The sequence below is a fragment of the Cricetulus griseus genome, chromosome 7 (genome assembly GCF_003668045.3).
Source record: "Cricetulus griseus strain 17A/GY chromosome 7, alternate assembly CriGri-PICRH-1.0, whole genome shotgun sequence".
In the NCBI taxonomy this organism is placed as follows: domain Eukaryota; kingdom Metazoa; phylum Chordata; class Mammalia; order Rodentia; family Cricetidae; genus Cricetulus; species Cricetulus griseus.
In genome coordinates, this window is record NC_048600.1 from 3,833,853 (window position 1) to 3,853,240 (window position 19,388).

General features: G+C 44.2%; 1 protein-coding gene and 1 pseudogene across 11 annotated transcripts in view; one reads left to right on the forward strand and one right to left on the reverse strand.

Moving 5' to 3' along the window:
* The window catches only part of Dhx57 (DExH-box helicase 57), a 59,428-nt gene extending 48,827 nt beyond the window's left edge, over positions 1-10,601 (forward strand). For 9 of the 11 annotated variants that reach the window (XM_027426003.2, XM_035447459.1, XM_027426002.2 and 6 more), the window contains 5 exons: positions 552-686; positions 2,739-2,813; positions 5,058-5,192; positions 8,498-8,698; positions 9,928-10,601. In XM_027426003.2, coding sequence (XP_027281804.1) covers positions 552-686; positions 2,739-2,813; positions 5,058-5,192; positions 8,498-8,698; positions 9,928-10,071 — 690 coding nt within the window. In that variant the 3' untranslated portion in view covers positions 10,072-10,601. The remainder of the gene's footprint in view (positions 1-551; positions 687-2,738; positions 2,814-5,057; positions 5,193-8,497; positions 8,699-9,927) is intronic. The other 2 variants (XM_027426010.2, XM_027426007.2) reach the window with 2 other exon arrangements.
* Positions 10,602-17,119: 6,518 nt separating this feature from the next.
* On the reverse strand, positions 17,120-17,856 carry LOC113836727 (annotated as a pseudogene).
* Between the last annotated feature and the right edge of the window lie 1,532 nt (positions 17,857-19,388).

Here is a 19,388-nt window from a genome sequence, read left to right on the forward strand (position 1 = left end):
CATCGGGCTGGGTGGTGGTGGCGGCGGCGGCGGCGGCGGCGGTGCACACCTTTAATTCCAACATTTAGGAGGCAGAGGCAGGCGGATCTCTGTGAGTTCAAGGCCAGCCTGGTCTATAAAAGCTAGTTCCAGAACAGCTTCCAAAGCTACATAGAGAACCCTGTCTAAAAAAAAAGGGGGGGTGGGGTGTTTGCTGGAGATAATGGCTCTGGTTAAAAGCACTGACTGCTCTTCAGGAGGCCCCGTTCAATTCCTAGCACCCACACGACAGCTCACAACTCTCTAACTCCAGTTCCAGGGGATCCAACACCCATGGCAAAACACCAATGCATATAGAGTTTTTAAAATTAATTAAAAAAGAAAAAGAAATGATCATTGGGGTTTTTGAAGGCTTTGGATTTCCATGTAACTGTCTCGCTCTGTCTTCCAGTTTATAGTGAGTGAAAGCCACCATTTAAAGATGACAGACAAGATTAGCCCTGTCTCATTAGATGGTTACACATTTAATTTGTTCATAGCTCCTTCTTTTAAAAATTTGTCCCTTCTTTCAGGAAATGGCTAGCCTCAAACGGCAATTCACTGAACTATTGTCTGACATAGGGTTTGTGAAAGAGGGTCTCAGAGCAAGGGAAATTGAAAAAAGGGCCCAAGGAGGAGATGGTGTCCTGGATGCCACAGGAGAAGAGGTAAAGCATGAGGGCCTGTCTGATTTCACTTTAATCCCAGTAGCATGCAACTGGCCATTTGTCGTGATACATTATGGTTTAATAAAGCTTGCCTGAGGGTTCAGGATGCAAAGCCAGCCACACTAGTTAGCTCTTAGAAGCTAGGCAGTTAGTAGAACACAACTTTAGTCTCAGGACTTAGGATTAAGGGGTAGATGGATCTCTGTTAGTTCAAGGCCACACTGACTAAACAAAATTGATCCACTGCTAAAAGAAACAGCTCACACAAAGGTGATCCCAGCACTAGGGAGGTGGAGACAGGAGGATATGGCTGGGTGGAGAAAGGAATAAGAGGAGGAGACAGGATTTGAGAGCTTTTGCCTCTGAGGATTTGTGGGGACAGGAGTGCCATTTCAGCTGGGTAGAGGCGAGATCTACTGGCTTGGCTGCTTTGCTTCTCTGATCTTCAGCTTGAAGCTTGAACCCCAGTATCAGTTTCTGGGTCTTTTATTTATCCTGCTGCAGCCATTCTTCACTTCAGCTCAGAGAGCAGGGCTAGTGGCACTCGTGATTTCCCCTGCCCACAGGTATGTCAGCTGACATCAATGAAATTAGGGTTTTTAAATTTCATACTTGTTCTTGATAATTCTGTAATTAACAGCAGAGTCTAGTAATGTTTTCTCAAAGTAGGACAGCCTTTTCCAACAACATCTTAGATATAATTACAGAAAGAGTACTTCTTCCAGATGGATTTATGTTCCTTTGTTCTAAAAGCAATGAATATTTGCTGGAGAGTCTGAATGTCTCACAAACCAGACTCCTTCCATGATGCTTATCAGCCCTGCCTGTGTTTGTTTGCTTAAACTTGTACAAAAAGAGTTCACTTAGATTGTGCTAGGAGCTGCAGGGTTTGGCACCAGTTCCACCTTGACTCTAACAGGGGGCCTGCACGAGGCGGGGGTGGGGGGTGGGGGGAATTTAACCACATCGAAGTCAAGAACACTGGCTTCATAACTGCTTTATGTGCATCTAGAATCATTGTGGGCTCTTTAAGATATGTGTTAAATTTTTGTTTAAGTTAGATATAAAGAAAAAGAGGTGGATGAGACATAAGACTAAGAGACATATTAGACATATTAACCAGTTTATTATAGGCCTGGCAGAGTAGGGCGACTAAAGGAGAAGAGAAACAGGGTTAATGGCTGACCGCCACGGCCGGTCGCCATAGAGTGAAAGAGAGAGCGCATAGGTGAGAGAAGAGAAGAGCAGAGAGAATAGAGAGTGTAGAGAGAGCATAAATAGCCGGGTGTTGGTGGCGCACGCCTTTAAACCCAGCACTCGGGAGGCAGAGGCAGGTGGATCTCTGTGAGTTCGAGGCCAGCCTGGTCTCCAGAGCGAGTACCAGGACAGCCTCCAGAGAGAGAGAGAGAGAGAGAGAGAGAGAGAGAGAGAGAGAGAGAGAGAGAGAGAGAGAGAGAGAGGGGAGAGAGAGAGAGAAGAGAGAGAGGGGGGGAGAGAGAGAGAGAAGAGAGAGGGGGGGAGAAAGAGAGAGGAGAGAGAGGAGAGAGAGAGAGAGAGAGAGAGAGAGAGAGAGAGAGAGAGAGTAAAAGGCAGGGGTCTGTCTTTTAAAGGGGTCCTCTGCACCTGTGTGCAGACTTAGTTCCCATGGAACCCTGGGCTGACCAGGGTACTGCCTGTTCCACCAGTTAACAGGGGCAGGCCAGCATAATGCCTGAACCTTTCAATATGTCCTTGTGACTATGGTCTGGGAAATTGATTTTCTGCTTAGAAATAAATTTTATAATTGATAGGAAGGTAGATACTTTTTAAAGATAGACTTTAAATGAAATATGATGACTAGGTGTGGTAGCACACACCTTTAACCCCAGCACTTGGAAGGCAGAGGCAAATGGATCTCTTTGAGTTCGAGGCCAGCCTTGTCTACAGAGTGAGTTTCAGGCCAATCAGGACTACATAGTGAAACCTTGTCTCACTAAGAAAAAAAGGAATATAATGGCAAACACATTACATGCTAAAACATCTCATGTGGATAATGCTGTGTTTCTCTCACAGGCAAACACAAATGCTGAGAATCCCAAGCTGATATCAGCAGTGCTGTGTGCTGCTCTGTATCCAAATGTAGTGCAGGTAACTATACTTCTGCTGAACCTTCCTATGTCTTGTTTTATGAGTAACCAAAGGATTAACTTAAAATATGCTCATTAGTCATCTTAAAGAAATACGCACAGCCCACAAGGTTTCCCAATTCATTCGTTCTCCTAATCTATAAAGATACATGTTGTTTGAAATGTTTTTCACTCTTTTAGCTTTTTTGGATGGGGGGGCCCACCACCCAGCTCCTAAATGAATCACACACAGAGGCTTATTCTTGGTTATAAATGCCTGGCCTTACCTTTTCCATCTGGGCTTTTTTCTTGGGGTTTGTTTTTTTTTTTGTTGTTTTTTTGTTTTTTGTTTTTTTGGTTTTTTTTTCTTCGAGACAGGGTTTCTCTGTGGCTTTGGAGGCTGTCCTGGAACTAGCTCTTGTAGACCGGGTTAGTCTCGAACTCACAGAGATCCGCCTGCCTCTGCCTCCCGAGTGCTGAGATTAAAGGCATGCACCACCAACGCCCGCCTGGGCTTTTTTCTTTCTTGCTTCTGTATATCTTTCTTTCTTTTACTCCATGAGTGGCTGGGTGGCAATCCTCCTCTCCTAGCTCTCTTCATTCCTCATTTCTCCTTCTGTTTATACTCTCTGCCCACCAGCCCTGCCTGTCCTTGCTCCTGCCTGGCTATTGGCCATTCAGCTCTTCATTAGACCAACAGGCAAAGCATCACAGCTTCACAGAGTTAAACAAATTCAGCATCAACAAAAGTAACAAATTTTTACATCATTAAGCAAATATTCCACAGCATAAACAAAAGTAACATACCTTGGGCTGGAGAGATGGCTCAAAGGTTAAGAGTACTGGTTGCTCTTCCAGATGGACCTGGGTTCAATTCCCAGCACCCACATGGCAGCTCACAACTGTCTATAATTCCAGTTCTAGAGGACCTGACATCTTCATGGAGACATTCATGCAGGCAAAACACCAATGCACATAAAAATAAATAATTTTTTTTTAAAAAGTAACATACCTTAAGATACTATGCTACCACAGACACATATTTTGTATAAAATGAGGATGTAAGTAAACCTACAATGCATACACAAAAAGAGTTCCCAAGTTTAGTAGTACAAAAAAATGCAAATTTACCCAAAGAATTAGACTTGTTTACTTTTAAAATTGGCACACAAAAAAATTCAATGATTAATACTGACACTGAGTGAGTCCTTAAATTACCATCTGGGGAGAGTGAAATTTATGTGTCATTTTAACTGCCTTTAATCCCAGCACTACGGGGAGCAGAGGCAGGAGGATCTCTGTGAGTTCAAGTCTTGGTCTACTGTGTGACTTCCAGGACAGCCAGGGCTATACCCTATCTCAAAATAAATAAATAAATAAATAAATAAATAAATAAATAAATAGTTTAATTGTGGAATTATAGATACTTACAATTAGGCATTATATAGCTCTTGATTTTAGGAAAATCTTGAACAAATATAAAAATGTGTTCAGCCGGCATTGGTGGCACACACCTTTAATCCCAGCACTCGGGAGGCAGAGGCAGGCGGATCTCTGTGAGTTCGAGGCCAGACTGGTCTCCAGAGCGAGTGCCAGGACAGGCTCCAAAGCTACACAGAGAAACCCTGTCTCGGAAAAAAAAAAAAAAAAAGAATAAAAATGTGTTCAGTATACAAAGTTTAAAAAGCAAGCTATACAGCTAGACAGTAGTGGCTCACACCTTTAATCCCAGCCCTCAGGAAACAAAGGCAGATGAATCTCTGTGAATTCGAAGCCAGCCTGGTCTATAGTGAGTTCATTCCAGGACAGCCAAAGAAACCCTGTCTCAGAAAAAAAACAAAAAAGAACAAGCTATACAACAGTCCTGGGACAGAGATGGCTCAGTAGGTCAACAGATAGGGTGCTTGCCCTGAAGCCTACTACCTGAGTGTGGATCCCTGGGACCTACACAGTGGGAGGAAAGAACCAACTCATGCAAGCTGTTCTCTGACTGCCACATCGTGTGCACACGCGCGCGCACACACACACACACACACATACACACATACATACACACCCCTCAGCACTGAAAGATGAGACAGGGGGATCACAGGTTTGAGGCCAAACAAGGCTACATAGTAAGTTCCAGGCTAATCTGGGCAATACAGTGATACAGAAAACGAAACAGAAAAAGAAACAAAAACTATTCAGATAAGACTTGTTTGTGCCAAAGGACAAGACCTGCAGTGAAAATGTATGTATCCATTTTTTATAACTACTTGTATAGGTCAAGACCCCAGAAGGAAAGTTCCAGAAGACCAGTAGTGGAGTTGTCAGACTGCAGCCGAAGTCAGCTGAGTTGAAGTTTGTTACGAAGAATGACGGATACGTGCACATTCACCCATCCTCGGTGAACTATCAGGTCAGAAGGTCTCCATTTAGAATGTCCCCTCCAGCACAGCCTCAGATGAGAAACGTGGGTTCTAAGGCTCATAGCCCTGTTCAGTGACTTGCAGTGTCCCCAGCAGTACATGCATTCAGAGAAGGTTGACTCTGTGCACACAGACTGATAAGCCCTTTCTGGAAAGGTGTTCCGTGCCGAGAAAATCTTATTGTATACACAAAGCCTTCATTCCTGCTCTCAAGTGAAAATTGTTTCTTTGAATTGGTTTAAGAAGTCATGAGCTAATTATGTCACATCGTGTTTTTGCCAGCCTTTAGCTCTGTTCTTCCTTCAGCTGCTGCTGTGAGACGGCTGCCTCTTCCCTAGAGGCTAAACCCATCCATAGCACAGTAGCCTCCTGGCTGTCAATCTAAAGGGCTTCTTCTTCACCTGGCCCTCAGCATGCTGGCTTCTGACATAGCCAACTTCCTCCTCTTGAAACAATGTTCCCTTTGCTCGTGAAATGTCCCCTCCTGTCCCTGCTCACTGTCTCCTTCACCAGATCCTCTGGTCCCCTTCCTCTATTTCTCTCACTACAGTGTACATCTAACCCTAACCCTAACCCCTAACCCTAACCCTAACTCTAAGCCTAACCCTAATCTAAGCCTAACCCTAACCCTACATGCCATCATGACTTCAGCTACCCCCCATATGCTGACCCCAAGTCTGTGTCTATCACGAGCTCAGCATTTTCAGAGCTTTCCTGCTGGAAAACGGCAGCTAATATAAGTCACCGCAGACCACTCATCGTCTCCCTGCCCACCATTCTCTGTGTGTACCTGTCCTGGTAAATGCCACCACTGAATCAGACCCTCATGTCATAAAGCCTTCTACTGCTTTTCTCCACATTGATTCAGCTAGTCACCAAGCTCAGGCAGTGCCACTTTTGCTTCTTCTCATCCCCACTGCCACTTCCTCAGCTCAGACTCCAAACATCTGTCTCATGCCTAAAGAACTGTAATAATCTTCTGAACTTGCCGGGCTTTGGTGGCGCACACCTTTAATCCCAGCACTCAGGAGGCAGAGGCAGGTGGATCTCTGTGAGTTCGAGACCAGCCTGATCTACAGAGTGAGTGCCAGGATAGGCTCCAAAGCCACAGTGGAACTCTGTCTCGAGAAAAAAAAAAAAAAAAAAAAATCTTCTGAACTCTCTCCAGCCTTCTGCATTACTCTTATAAATATGGACCTTTTCTTAAATCTTCATATATGGAGTCTACTGTAGACTCTCACTTGATTCCCACATCTGGCCCCTCAAACCCACTTCCTCTGTCACTGTATGCTGCAGCAGTGCATACAATGGAACAGTGTTCCCCCTACACCGACCGTCTGGTGTCATGGTAAGAAGACACACTGCTTCTGTCCCCGGAATGATGGTCTCATCCCCAGGAAGCCCCTGCTAACCCTAACATTTCCACTAAAATCATTTCCTGGCTGGTGGTGTAGCTCAGTGATAGAGTGCTTGCCTGATATGGCAAGGCCCTGTGTTCAATCCTCAGCACTTCTTAAAACCAACAGAATTTCCTTAGTGTACTTACCCTCTAAATTCTTCTACTCCCACTGTTACACTGCCATTGAGTGTCCTGGAATTGTAAAATCCCTGAAGATAGGAATTTGATGCCTTTTTACATTTCCAGAGTCTAGCATGATGCATGGCTGAAAGTAGATGCTCAGTGAAGCTTTCAGGAGAGATGAAGGAGGAAAAGAGAAAAGGGTAAAGGAAGAGAGAGCCGGGCACAGTGGTGCGCACCTTAATCCCAGCTCTAGGGAGACAGAAGCCAGCCTGGTCTCCATAGTGAGTTCCAGGACAGCCAGAGCTGCACAGTGAGAACCAGTCTCAACACAAAACAAAAGAGCAGAGGTGGAATGAGATCATCCCCATGATGCTATTGAGGAAAGTGGTGGTAAACCCTGAGAAGGTTCTCCCCAAGCTCCCAGGAACCTGAGGACTAGGGGGTCATCTACTCATCTTGACTGTATCTGACTTTAGACAGCAGAGGCCTGAGTAAGCTCCACTCCTCCATTCAGTTAGCCACATGGAAGACAAAAGCATTCACACATTCATGCAGTGCCTGCTAGTCCTGTCTCTGGGTTGGGCACTGTCGTAGGCCATGACTATTGTAGACCATGACGGACAGTAAGTGAACAGGGTCCTCCCTCAAGCTGGGGAGATAGGTGGGAAATAAGCCAATACTGGTGGTCAGTGGCAAATACCCTAGAAAAAAAAAGATAAAGCAGGTAGCAAGAATGAGAGAGGGGCCCTTTTCCACAGGGCAATCTGGGAAGGCATCTATAAGTCAAAAACAATTGGGTCCTGAATGAAAATTAAGCCATCAGATCTCTAAGGAGAGAACATTCCAGTACAGGAAATAAGCTCAGGCCATGCAGGAAGACAACAGATAATAGAGTTCAGTGGTAGAGTTCAGTGGGATGTCTGATCACAATGAGAGTGACGGGAGGTGTGAAGGGACAATTGGGCCATGCGTGTGGGGGAGGGGGGGTTGAGATGTCTACCCTTTGGGGAACTATTGGAGTGCTCGACCATAACTGAAAGCACTGTGACTGCTGTGGAAAGAGGCTGTGAAAATTCGGAAATAGCAGCAGCGAGAAGTCACAGGAAGCCATGCAGTGGTCCCAGTGAAAGGTGATGGTTACAGTGAAGTGGTAGCTGGAGAGGGGGTAAGAATGAGTGTCAGCTCCTCTGTACTTTACACACACAGTCGTCAGGACTTGATGAAGCACATGGAACTGGGAAGAAAAGAGCCTCACACAGGGGGCTTGAACTGGGCAGGTGGAGATGAGGTGCTATAGAGAGAAAGAATCAAGGGTTCTTTTAGGTGTTAGCTTGTAGAGGACCCAGGTTCCATTCCCAAAACCTACATGATGGTTCACAGCTGTCCATAGCTCAGTTCCAGGGGATCCAATGCCCTCTTCTGACCTCCCTAGATACACATGCATGCAGGCAAAAACACTCACACATAAAATAAAATGAGTAAATCTAAATGTGATATTTTACATCTACCATAACATCACAAAAAATAAATAAATATGTACCTTAGTGTTCAGTTAAAAATTTGAGTGCTGGTGAGATGGCTCAGCAGATAGTTGTTTGATGCCAAACCTGACAGCCTGAGTTGTGTCCCTCAGATGTCTGAATGGATAGTCTAATAGGCAGTCACACATAAAAACGTGAGACTCAGAGAAAAGGTAATTGGGAACTCTTATTGGCGTCTTTGAAATCCACAGGACAGCTGGGAATCATTGTCACCTGAGGTTTTATGTTACAGGTCAGACAATTTGACAGCCCCTACCTGTTGTACCATGAGAAAATCAAAACTAGCCGAGTGTTTATCCGAGACTGCAGCATGGTGTCTGTGTACCCCCTAGTCCTGTTTGGAGGAGGCCAGGTGAATGTGCAGCTTCAGAGGGGAGCATTCGTGGTCTCCTTGGATGATGGTTGGATCCGGTTTGTAGCTGCTTCCCATCAGGTAAAGGAAGCTGCTTCCCACCTGTTTAAAGGTCATGAAGAGCTTTGGTAATGTGAAATGAACTAAGAGACAGCAAGAGTGGGACCAACATGAAGCAGAGCATGACCCTAATAATAGTGCCAGGAAGCACCTGGGGCAGGGATACCTGGGATAGGTTAGAATTGATGTAAAGGTTTAAGGTCAGAGTTGCAAGTATTTGGGAGGATGAGGCAGGAGAATTACTGTGTTTGGGGACAACAAGAGTTACATAGCAAAGCCTTGCTTCAAAAACAAAACAAGCAGAGTCTATAAAGAGAGGGTGTTGGATGGGCAGTGGTAGCACACGCCACCGTCCAGCTGCAAACACGGTTTTTAAAACTCTCCCACTGGGGCCGGCATTGGTGGTGCACACCTTTAATCCCAGCACTCGGGAGGCAGAGGCAGGCGGATCTCTGTGAGTTCCAGGCCAGCCTGGTCTCCAGAACGAGTGCCAGGACAGGCTCCAAAGCTACACAGAGAAACCCTGTCTCAATAAACCAAAAAAAAAAAAAAAAAAAAAAAAGAAGAAGAAGAAGAAGAAGCTGCCACCACTGGGACTGGAAAGATTGCTCAGTGTCTAAGAACACTGGCCTCTCTTCCAGAGGACCAGGGTTCCATAACCAGCACCACGTGACAGCTCACAACTGTCTATAGACAACTCTAGTTCCAGGGGATCCAACACCCTCACACAGACATGCAAACAGACAAAACACCAATGCACTTAAAATGGAAATAAACATTAAAAAAACCTCCCACTGAACATAAGGCTCACACCTGGAATCAAGTTGGAAAAGTCTGTGAGTTCAAAGACACAGCCTGAGCCACAGTGTGAGACTATCTCAAAAACCCACATAGTAAGGCACTTATGAATTCATACTCCCAGCACACACCTACATATACATACACAAACACAAGGTCAACAAGCTGTACTGTGGCAACACACACTGCGATCATAGGCTGGGGTGAGAGGATAAAAGTTCTAGGCCAGCCTGACTACACAGCAAGAGCTTATCTCTAAACAAATAATAAATAGATGTGATAAAGATAAATTAATAAATGGATGTGTTTATAATGGGTCTCATTTGTATGTTGCAGAAGGATAATGTGTTCTAAAATAACATCAAAACTGTTAAGTCATGGCAATCAAATTGGGTGTTTCTCTATGAAAACCTTGGCTCCCAGCACAGCTAATACTGCAGCTTTCATTGTAGATAGCTGAACTGGTAAAGGAACTTCGCTGTGAACTTGACCAGCTCCTCCAGGATAAAATTAAAAACCCAAGCATGGACCTGTGTACGTGCCCTAGAGGTTCTCGGATTATCAGCATGATTGTGAAGCTTGTCACCACACAGTAAGACTGGCCTTGGTGCCTGCTCTTCACCACCTCTTGCTCCTCTGCAAGTCACAGCAGCACTTCTACCTCGGACTGAAGACCTGGCCTGGCCCTGGGGAATTGGGGGCACAGAGCCTGAGTGCTGACCAGCTGAGGCTCCATAACCGACCCTGAAGAGACATTTTCCACGTTTGGTATTTCTGAAAACATGGGGACACTCCCGGCACAATTTGGAGTGTCAGTGGTAGGACAGTCCAAAACCCAGCTTGCCTCTTTGTGACTGTACCAAACTGAATGAAATTCACCTCATAACTCAAAAGTGAATGTTTAATACAAGTTTCTGTCTTAACCTATGTACTTTTTCTCCTAGTTTTTATTATGCATTGTCTATACATGATTGATACTTCTTTCCCCTGTTTTTTACTGGGCATGAGGAGAAATGCTTGGTTTGGTTTTTCCCTGTCATAATAAAGGCTTAACTGAGAGAACTCAAATGAGAGAAAGAAAGAAATCATGGGAGTAAGAAAAATAAAAATTTCATTTTAGACTTGGCTATGGAGTAAACTTATTTGCAAGGGATTTTTTATTTTTATTCATAAAAGATCAGCTATTAAAAAAGATGTAAAATCCTGTCCTCAAAAGAGAAAAACAGGACTAGAGAAATGGCTCAATGGTTAAGAGCACTGGGTGGTTGACCAGAAGACTGGGGTTGGATTCCCAGCACCCACATGGCAGCTCACAAGTGTCTGGACACCCTCACACAGACATACATGCAGAAAAACACCAATGAACATAAAATAAAAATCACTTTTGTCTTTTTGTTTTGTTTTGTTTTTCGAGACAGGGTTTCTCTGTGTAGCTTTGGAGCCTATCCTGGCACTCGCTCTGGAGACCAGGCTGGCCTCGAACTCACAGTGATCTGCCTGCCTCTGCCTCCCGAGTGCTGGGATTAAAGGCGTGCACCATCAACACCCAGCAAAATCACTTTAAAAAAGAAAAAAGAAAAATAAACTCACAAAAAGCAAGCTAAATAGTTCTGTGAGAGTACTAAAAGGCAAGCTGGTCTCCACAACACCCCTGTTAAAAGCAGGATGACCTCATATCCTCATTCTCTAACTTCCACATTTAAGAATCTTCTCTGGGTGAAAAATGACTTAGCATTTAAGAGCACTTCCAGATGACCTGAGTTCAATTCCCAAAACCTGTGTCACAACACCTATACCTCCAACCTCCCACACACCAGACCCCTCAGTAAAGAATGTGTTATTTTAGTTAAGTTGTTAGGAACTCTTGGGCTACCCAAAATTACCAAGTCTGTTTTAGTTTCAATATATTTGAAGAGCTTAAACTAAGCATTGTCTTTTAGTCTCTAATTTGCTTTGCACAAAAACATATATATGGGAAGCACCTACAGTATTCAAGTTCTGATTTGCTGCTTGAACTTGATCATTGAACTTGATCTTTAGATCACGCTGGTCTCCAACTCAGAGATCTGACTGCCTCTGCCTCCAAAGTGTTGGGATTAAAGCCATGCACCACCACCACCCAGCCTGCATTATGTACTCTTAATTGAGCCATCTCTCTAGCCCAGGTAAGAGGGCTTTTTGTTTGTTTTTGTTTTTAACAAATTTCTGACTCTTGGTGCTACAGCAAAGCCCCTGCTGCTCTGGTGAGAATTCTGTCCAAAGTAGACCTGCAGCTTTTACCAGAGATTTGCAGCATCGGTACAATTGGAGGTAGTCACAACAAAACTTTCTACCCAGAGTCAGGCGGTGGTGACACACACCGTTAAGCCCAGCACTTGAGAGGCCGAGGCAGGCAGATCTCTTGAGTTCAAGGCTATCCTGATCTACAGAGTGAATTCCAGGGCAGCCAGGACTGCACAGATAAACCCTGTTTCAGAATCCCAAATGAAGAAAAGAAGAAACCGTGGGCTGGAGCAGTGGCTGCTCTTCCAGAGGACCCAGGCTCAACTCCTAGCACCTATGTAGCAGTTCCAGGGGATCTGATGCTCTCTCTGGCCTCTGATGGCACTACATACACGTGGTACACATAAACAAACAAACCTTTTTAAAAAGAGATAAAAAAAAAATCACCCCAGGCTTGCAAGAGAGCTCAGTGGGCCAAGCCCGACAGTGAGTTCAATTCCCAGGACCCACATAGGGGAAGGCCAGAACTGACCCCTGCAAGTTGTCTTCTGACCAACATAGGTGGTACATATGTACATATACAAATAAATAATATAGCTTTTATTTAAAAAAAAAAAACATACCTTTAGAACTAAGTTCTTCAAAACTCGTCAAATTATTAAGTAAAAAGTAAATGACCAGGCATTGTCAACGAACACCTTTGATCCCAGCACTTGAGAGGCCAAGGCAGGTGGATCTCTGTGAGTTCAAGGTCAGCCATGTCTACAGAGTGAGTTCTAGGATAGCCAGGGCTACACAGAGAAACCCTGTCTTGAAACAAAACAAAAAAGTAACAAAACGGTACAATGGAACTATGAAATGATTACTTCTTTGCAATTAAAAATCAGAATATAGGGCCTAGAGAGATGGCTCAGAGGTTAAGAGCACTGACTGCTCCTCCAGAGGTCCCAAGTTCAATTCCCAGCAACTACATGGTGGCTCACAACCATCCCTTATGAGATCTGGTGCCCTCTTCTGGTGTGCAGATATACACGGAAGCAGAATGTTGTATACATAATAAATAAATAAAATCTTTTAAAAAATCAAAATATAGTATTTTGAGATAAAATTGGGTTTCTAAGCTAGATGGCTAGCACTTAGTGTAAGTTTATGGAGAAATTAATAAATGGCTCCTTTAAATGTTTTACTGTAACCTAGCTAGGGAAATAGAGTACTTGCTCCATAATTGGTTTGCATGACTATTTTGTATTTGGTCTGAAATGGTCTTAATAAGCAAGAATAGCTTATCATTCTGATAGATGGAGTCATAGCATGACGTCTCCCTTCTTGAGTTCCATACCTAAATGCCATATATAATACAAGTTAATTAGGTGGTTTTTACTGAAGAGAAATGTCAGAATGGAGGCCACAAACCTCACACTGATGAAAGCTAACACATTTGCTTTCCTCTTTATTATAACTTGCTCCCTGGCAAGTAACACATTTTAATCTTTTTCCTTTCTTTATATATCTGAGGACTTTAATTTGAATAATACATCTAAGTACAGCATGTAAATCTGAGTCATATGGTAAATGTCAGCTCCTTTCTAGGCAACAGCTTAAACGTCTTCCTAAAATGTCATAAAATAAGATTTTGAAAAAGTACTTTGTAAAATTACAACACCAAAATAAAATGTCCAGAGGCTGGAGAGATGGCTGTCAGTAATGTGCTTGCTCAGTGAGGAAGATCCCCAGTGCCATGTAAGAAACCAGGCACAGTGACATGGTAGTGTTTCTATCCCAGTGCTGGGTGTTGAAGGGCTGCTGGTGGAGACCCCTGGAGCTTGCTGGCAAGCCAGCTTAGCCAAACTGGTGAGCTCCAGGTTTAGTGAGCCTGTCTCAAAAAATAAAGTGGAGGCTAACAAGATGCTCAGTGGGTAACAGGCTTATTACCATGACTGATGACCTCCAGGGGTCACAAGTGGAAGGAAAGAACCTGTCCTCCAACTTCCACAAGCAAGCTGTGCTGCACATACACCAAATAAATAAATAAATAAATGTAATTTTCAAAAACTAAGGTGAAGAACAACAAAGGAAGGTATGTACGGTCTATTTCTGGCATGCACACACACACACATGCACACTGAGTGTGCAGCACTCTGCTATGTGTGATATGGTATCTTAATCGTAAGATCGAAAGGGGACGACACTCTAGAGGTATCTTGTGGGTGTCACCCAGGTGCCCCATGAATGGCTCTGCTCCTACTGTTGTTACTTGAACACACATACCCCACCCCCCACCCACCCAGGTAGACACTGCTTTTCCCTCTTAAAGTGTACTGAAATTAATCATAAATTCGTGAGCTTATTCCTCTTTGCATTCAAGTGAGCAAATGCTTAAGGAATTTAGCAAATTAATAAATACAAAAGTAGCTATTGTTTTCAGACGTTCGATCTCACTCCAACCTGCTCCACCCCCGTGCTTGGGATCAAACCTCAGGCACTCCCACATACTAACATACTGGTCATGAGTTTGTCAGTGACAACTGGAGTGCTGAGGACAGAGCCCCAGATGGAAACAGATTAAGAGAATTTTCTTGTCATAATAACAGTTTCAGACTGTTCCAGGGTGGTAGGTTTCTTCCATGTCTTTTGATCTCCTCCCCCTCTGGGGTGGGGAAGTTGGGTTTTGCTTCTTTTACAGGGCTGGGATCTGAATCTAGGTCTTGCGCATACTGTGCAAGTACTCTATCACTGAGCTGTTCCCTAGCCCTTGTTTTGTATTTTGGACAGGGCCTCACTGTGTGGCTCCGGCAGGTATGAGACTTGGTAGAGGAGGCAGGCGTGAGGGGCAGAGATCAACATCAGGATTCTCTATTGCTTTCTATACTATTTTTGAAGACAAGGTCTCCCACAAATTAGTGGGAATGCACTAATGTATCTAGATTGGCTAGCCATCAACCTCTAGGAATCTGCCTAACTCTACTTCAGCAAGCATTAAGGTGACAACAGATTCACAAACTTGGCTTTTTACAGGGGTGTTGGGATGGCAAGCACTTAACCTACAGAGCCATCTCTCCAGGCCTTCTTGGTATTATAAATGTCAAACTGCAGCTGGGTGGTGGTGGCGCACGCCTTTAACCCCACCACTCAGGAGGCTAAGGCAGGCAGATCTCTGTGAGTTCAAGGCCAATCTGGCTACAGAGCAAGTTCCAGGACAGCCAGGGTCACACAGGAAACCCTGTCTCAAAAAAACAAAAATGTGGGGCTGGAGGGATGGCTCAGTGGTTAAGAGCACTAGCCGCTCTTCCAGAGGTCCTGGGTTCAATCCCCAGCACCCACATGGCAGTTCACACCTGTCTAACTCCAGTTCCAGGGAATCCAACACCCATGAAACATATGCAGGTAAAACGTCAATGCACATAAAATTAAACTAAATTATTAAAAATGTAAAACTGCAGTGAATCACTTCTATAGTGGAATTTCTTGCCATTTCTAAATTATCACCCCAGTAAGGTATCTGACATTGTACTTGTAGTGGTTTGATAAGAATGACTCAATCTTGGTCAGTTCTACTGCTATAAAGAAACACAATGACCATGACAACTCTTATAAAAGGGAGCATTTATTCAGGGGTTGCTTGGTATCAGAGGCTTAGTTCATTATTTTCATGGCAGGAAGCCTGGGGTGGCATGCAGGCAGACATGGTGCTGGAGTTCTACATCCAGGTTTGCAGGCAACAGGAAGAGAGACACTGGGCCTGGCTTGGGCTTTTGAAACCTCAAAACCCACCAAAATAGTGACACACTTCTCCCAACAAGGATATCTCCCAAGTACTCCCTGATAACTAGGCATCTAAAATATGAGATTATGGGGCTGAAGGGACCAGCTCCCCATTTCCGAAGCCATAACAGCCAGACACGTGCTTTTCTGACCTTGCCTTGGTCACTAGAGGTTAGGTGCCTGCCTCCTGGCAAGGAACCAATCAGAAGTTAGTTGGTGGTGCTATGCTTTACGGCTCTGGGTGTGCTTTACGGACAAGCGAACAGCAATGACACGCAGAGCATAGCAACCACCCTGGGAGGGCCTATGGGCCACAACAACCAGTTGACCAATCAACACAGGGCAAACCCTCCAAGCCTGGAGACACACCAATCCTGAGCCTGTGCGTACCCCTAGACACTCCCCTTATGCTGCCCTATAAGATCTGTATGCAGCCGCTTCCAACTGTCTTTGCTAGCCATCCACCATGGTGGGTGGATGAAAGACCCCAGCTAACATGGGGTTAGCTCGTTAAGCAACAATAAAGCCTCATGCAGTTTGCATCAAGCTTTCGCCTCTGCCTAGTGATTGGGGTGGCCGAGGTCCTGGACTAAGATCCTGGAAGCCTGAGCTTTCCAGGAGTCTTACAGGGCCATTCTTATTCAAACCACCATACTCCCCACCAGGCTGATATATTTGAATGCTTTGTCACCAAGGAGTGGAACTGTTTGAAAACAGCCCACCTGTTCAATCTTATCACTACCAAGAGGGATAAGGAACAGAGCTTAAAATGATAGCTCACAGTATATAAAAATAATATTTATAAATATAGTATAAATCTATAAAATATTCTCATTAAGAACATAGCAAACCATGAAGTTCTTTTGTTTGTTTGTTTCTGTTTTGTTCTTTAAGCCAGGCATGTCAGTATAGTCCTGTAAGCCTAGCCTTGGCAGGCAAAGGAGAGGAGACTAGGGGTTCAAGGTCACCCTTAGCTCCACCTTAAGAGTAGTCTTACAACAACAAAAAGGTGAGAGAAAATATACTGACTGCTACCTCCATCTTGTGTTTTACTGGATTATTTTTCTTCCATGTTGAATAAATTTATATCATAGATTATCCACAAGTGTCTTCCGTCAGTGTCTAGCTCTTGTAGACCAGGCTGGTCTCGAACTCACAGAGATCTGTCTGCCTCTGCCTCCCGAGTGCTGGGATTAAAGGCATGTGCCACCAACGCCCAGCTGCAGTGCCATTCTTAACATGGCCTGATCTTTTTTTAAAAACATCATTTATTTTAAAAATGTGAAGATATGATTTATATGTAATTGCTGATACTAACAATTGGCACTGCAAAACTCAAATTATCAGACTCAGGCCCACATAATGTTTGAAACACACACCCTTACCTTATCTTCATACTAACTGAACAAAGTTCAACCTTGAAGACTTTGGCTAATATGTAAAACCTAACAAGAACCTTAATGTCTAGGCACAGTCACTCTTCTCTCCCAGCCTACTGGAAAAGCCATTGGTTTCAGGGTTGTTTATTCGTAAGACTGCCGAGGTGTGGTGTACTCTCTGGGAGACAGATGTCCTAGCAATTCAGGGGCCATGCTACATGATGAGCACTAATAAATATAATAAGGAAACTAGCTGATTACAAATCCAGAACAAAGCAACTGGTAATCAGAGATGTTTCTTTTATTTCATTTTTTTTCAATGTATGATTATTTATTTGCTGCCCTTAAAGAATTATTTTTGACTGGACTCAGACTTAGAAGTAGAAGCTCTCATCGAGGACAGCCTACATCTCTTGGCGATCTGTTCCTGGCGCTTTTCTTTGGCTTCCTTCATTCTCTTGGCCAAAAGTTTAGCATATTCTGCAGCCTCCTCGTTTTTTCTTTGTTCGTTGTTTCTTCAGAGCAATGCGACAGTATTTGTATTGCAGAACACACAGAGTAACAAGACGCTAAATCTTGGGCGCTTTGGTCCTGGGCTCCTTACCTTCTTTGTTTAAAGGCTTTCTCACAACATAATGGTGGGCATCATCTTCTTTGGAGAGATTAAAAAGCTTTTGGATTCTGCTAGCTCTTTTAGGGCCCAACCCATGAGGAACAATAGTTTCTGTCAGTCCAGGAATATCCTTCTCTCCTTTTTTTTACAATAACCAAGTTGAGAACACTCAGATTGGCATCCACAATGCATCCTTGCCTTGCTTCCTGGGAAAACCTTGTTTGTCATCCCGCCACTGATTCGGACCACATAACCCGTCCACTCTTCCCCCAGAGCATCAGCAGCTACTTCTGTGGCCATGCGCTTCTCACAGAACGTACGAAGCTTGCGTTCATCGTCCACGTCAATGGTTTCCGGCAGCCAGTGGCTGGGAAGGAGATACTCAGCTTCATCTTTACACAGCCGACCGCCTAGGAGGTGCCACGAAAAGAATCAGAGATGTTCCTGTGCCCTCTTATCTGAAAGTCACCTGCACAACTCTGCACTTACACTGCAGCTGCCCCATTATTCTGCATAATCTTTACACCACCTTTTTACAGGGAGCACAGCTAAGACTAGGTTAACTGAAGTGTGCCATCACATTAGTCAACAGAAAAGCCACATACAACTGAAGTCTACAGGGCTATCCCGAAACCCACAGTGGGGTTGCAGAAATGCCTCCCACACTTGTTATCAATTTCACTTAAAGCAACATATTTAATCAGGTGCTGGCTGGGCAGTGGTGGCCCACACCTTTAGTCCCAGCACTCAGGAGGCAGGGACAGACAGATATCTGTGAGTTCAAGACCAGCCTGTTCTATGACCAGGGCTACACAGAGAAACCCTGTCTCGAAAAACAAAAAAACAAACAAACAAAAAAGTTAATCAGGTGTTCAGGTGCTGTAGATTGGTCAACACACCCAATCTGGAACATAACTTAGCCACATAAGGAGCCTCTGGACACCTGTTTGCTGAAACAAAAGGAAAGGAGCTAAAGCACCAGGTTTCCACTCTCAGGCCTAGAGATGGAGCTCAGGGGCAGGGTACTTGCCTAGCCTCTCTCCATCACAAACAAGGGATGATTGCTTAATAGAGGAATAGTGTACTTTGGAGGCTGAGGCAGGAGGAATGTTGCAAGTTTGAAGCCAGCCTTGGAAACAGAAAGACCAAGGCCCTAGTTTTTTTGTTTGTTTGTTTGTTTGTAACAAAAAAAAAGGCAGAGAAAACTACCAAGTACTATAGTCCTCTGACCTCCACCTGTGGGCAAACATCAACTACTGGATGGCCAGGCGCACGCCTTTCATGCCAGCACTCAGGAGGCAGAGGCAGGCAGATCTCTAAGTTCAAGCCCAACCTGGTCTACAGAGAGAATTCCAGGACAGCCAAGGCTACACAGAGAAACCAGATTCTTGAAAAACCAAAAGAAAAATTCTGGGAAGAATGTGGAAACATTAGAGACCTCATACAATGCTGATGGAATATAAAATGGAGCACTTTACTGGAATGCTCTATAGACATTTCCATAAACTAGAAGCTTAACCCTTACTCTTCTTTTAAATGCTGTGTGTGTGTGTGTGTGTGTGTGTGTGTGTGTGTGTGTGTGTGTGTGTGTGTGTACATCACACACGTGGAGCTCAAAGGACAACTTTCAGGAGTTAGTTCTCTCCTTCCACTAGGGATGAAACTCAGGTTTGGCAGCAAGTGCCGTTATCAGCTGAGCTGAGCCATCATAAAAGATTCTTAAAAAGTAACTTTGTTAGGTATACTAACACACACCTGTCACTTAAGAGGCAGAATCTGGAGGATCCGGCATTCAAGGCCATCCACAGCTATACCCACAGTTTGAGACTAGCCTAGGCTATAATACCTTATCTCAAAAAAAGGGGTGGGGGGACAGGACATTGAGAGAAAACAAAAATAACAAAGATAAAACAAGGTAATGAAACTACAAGGAAAC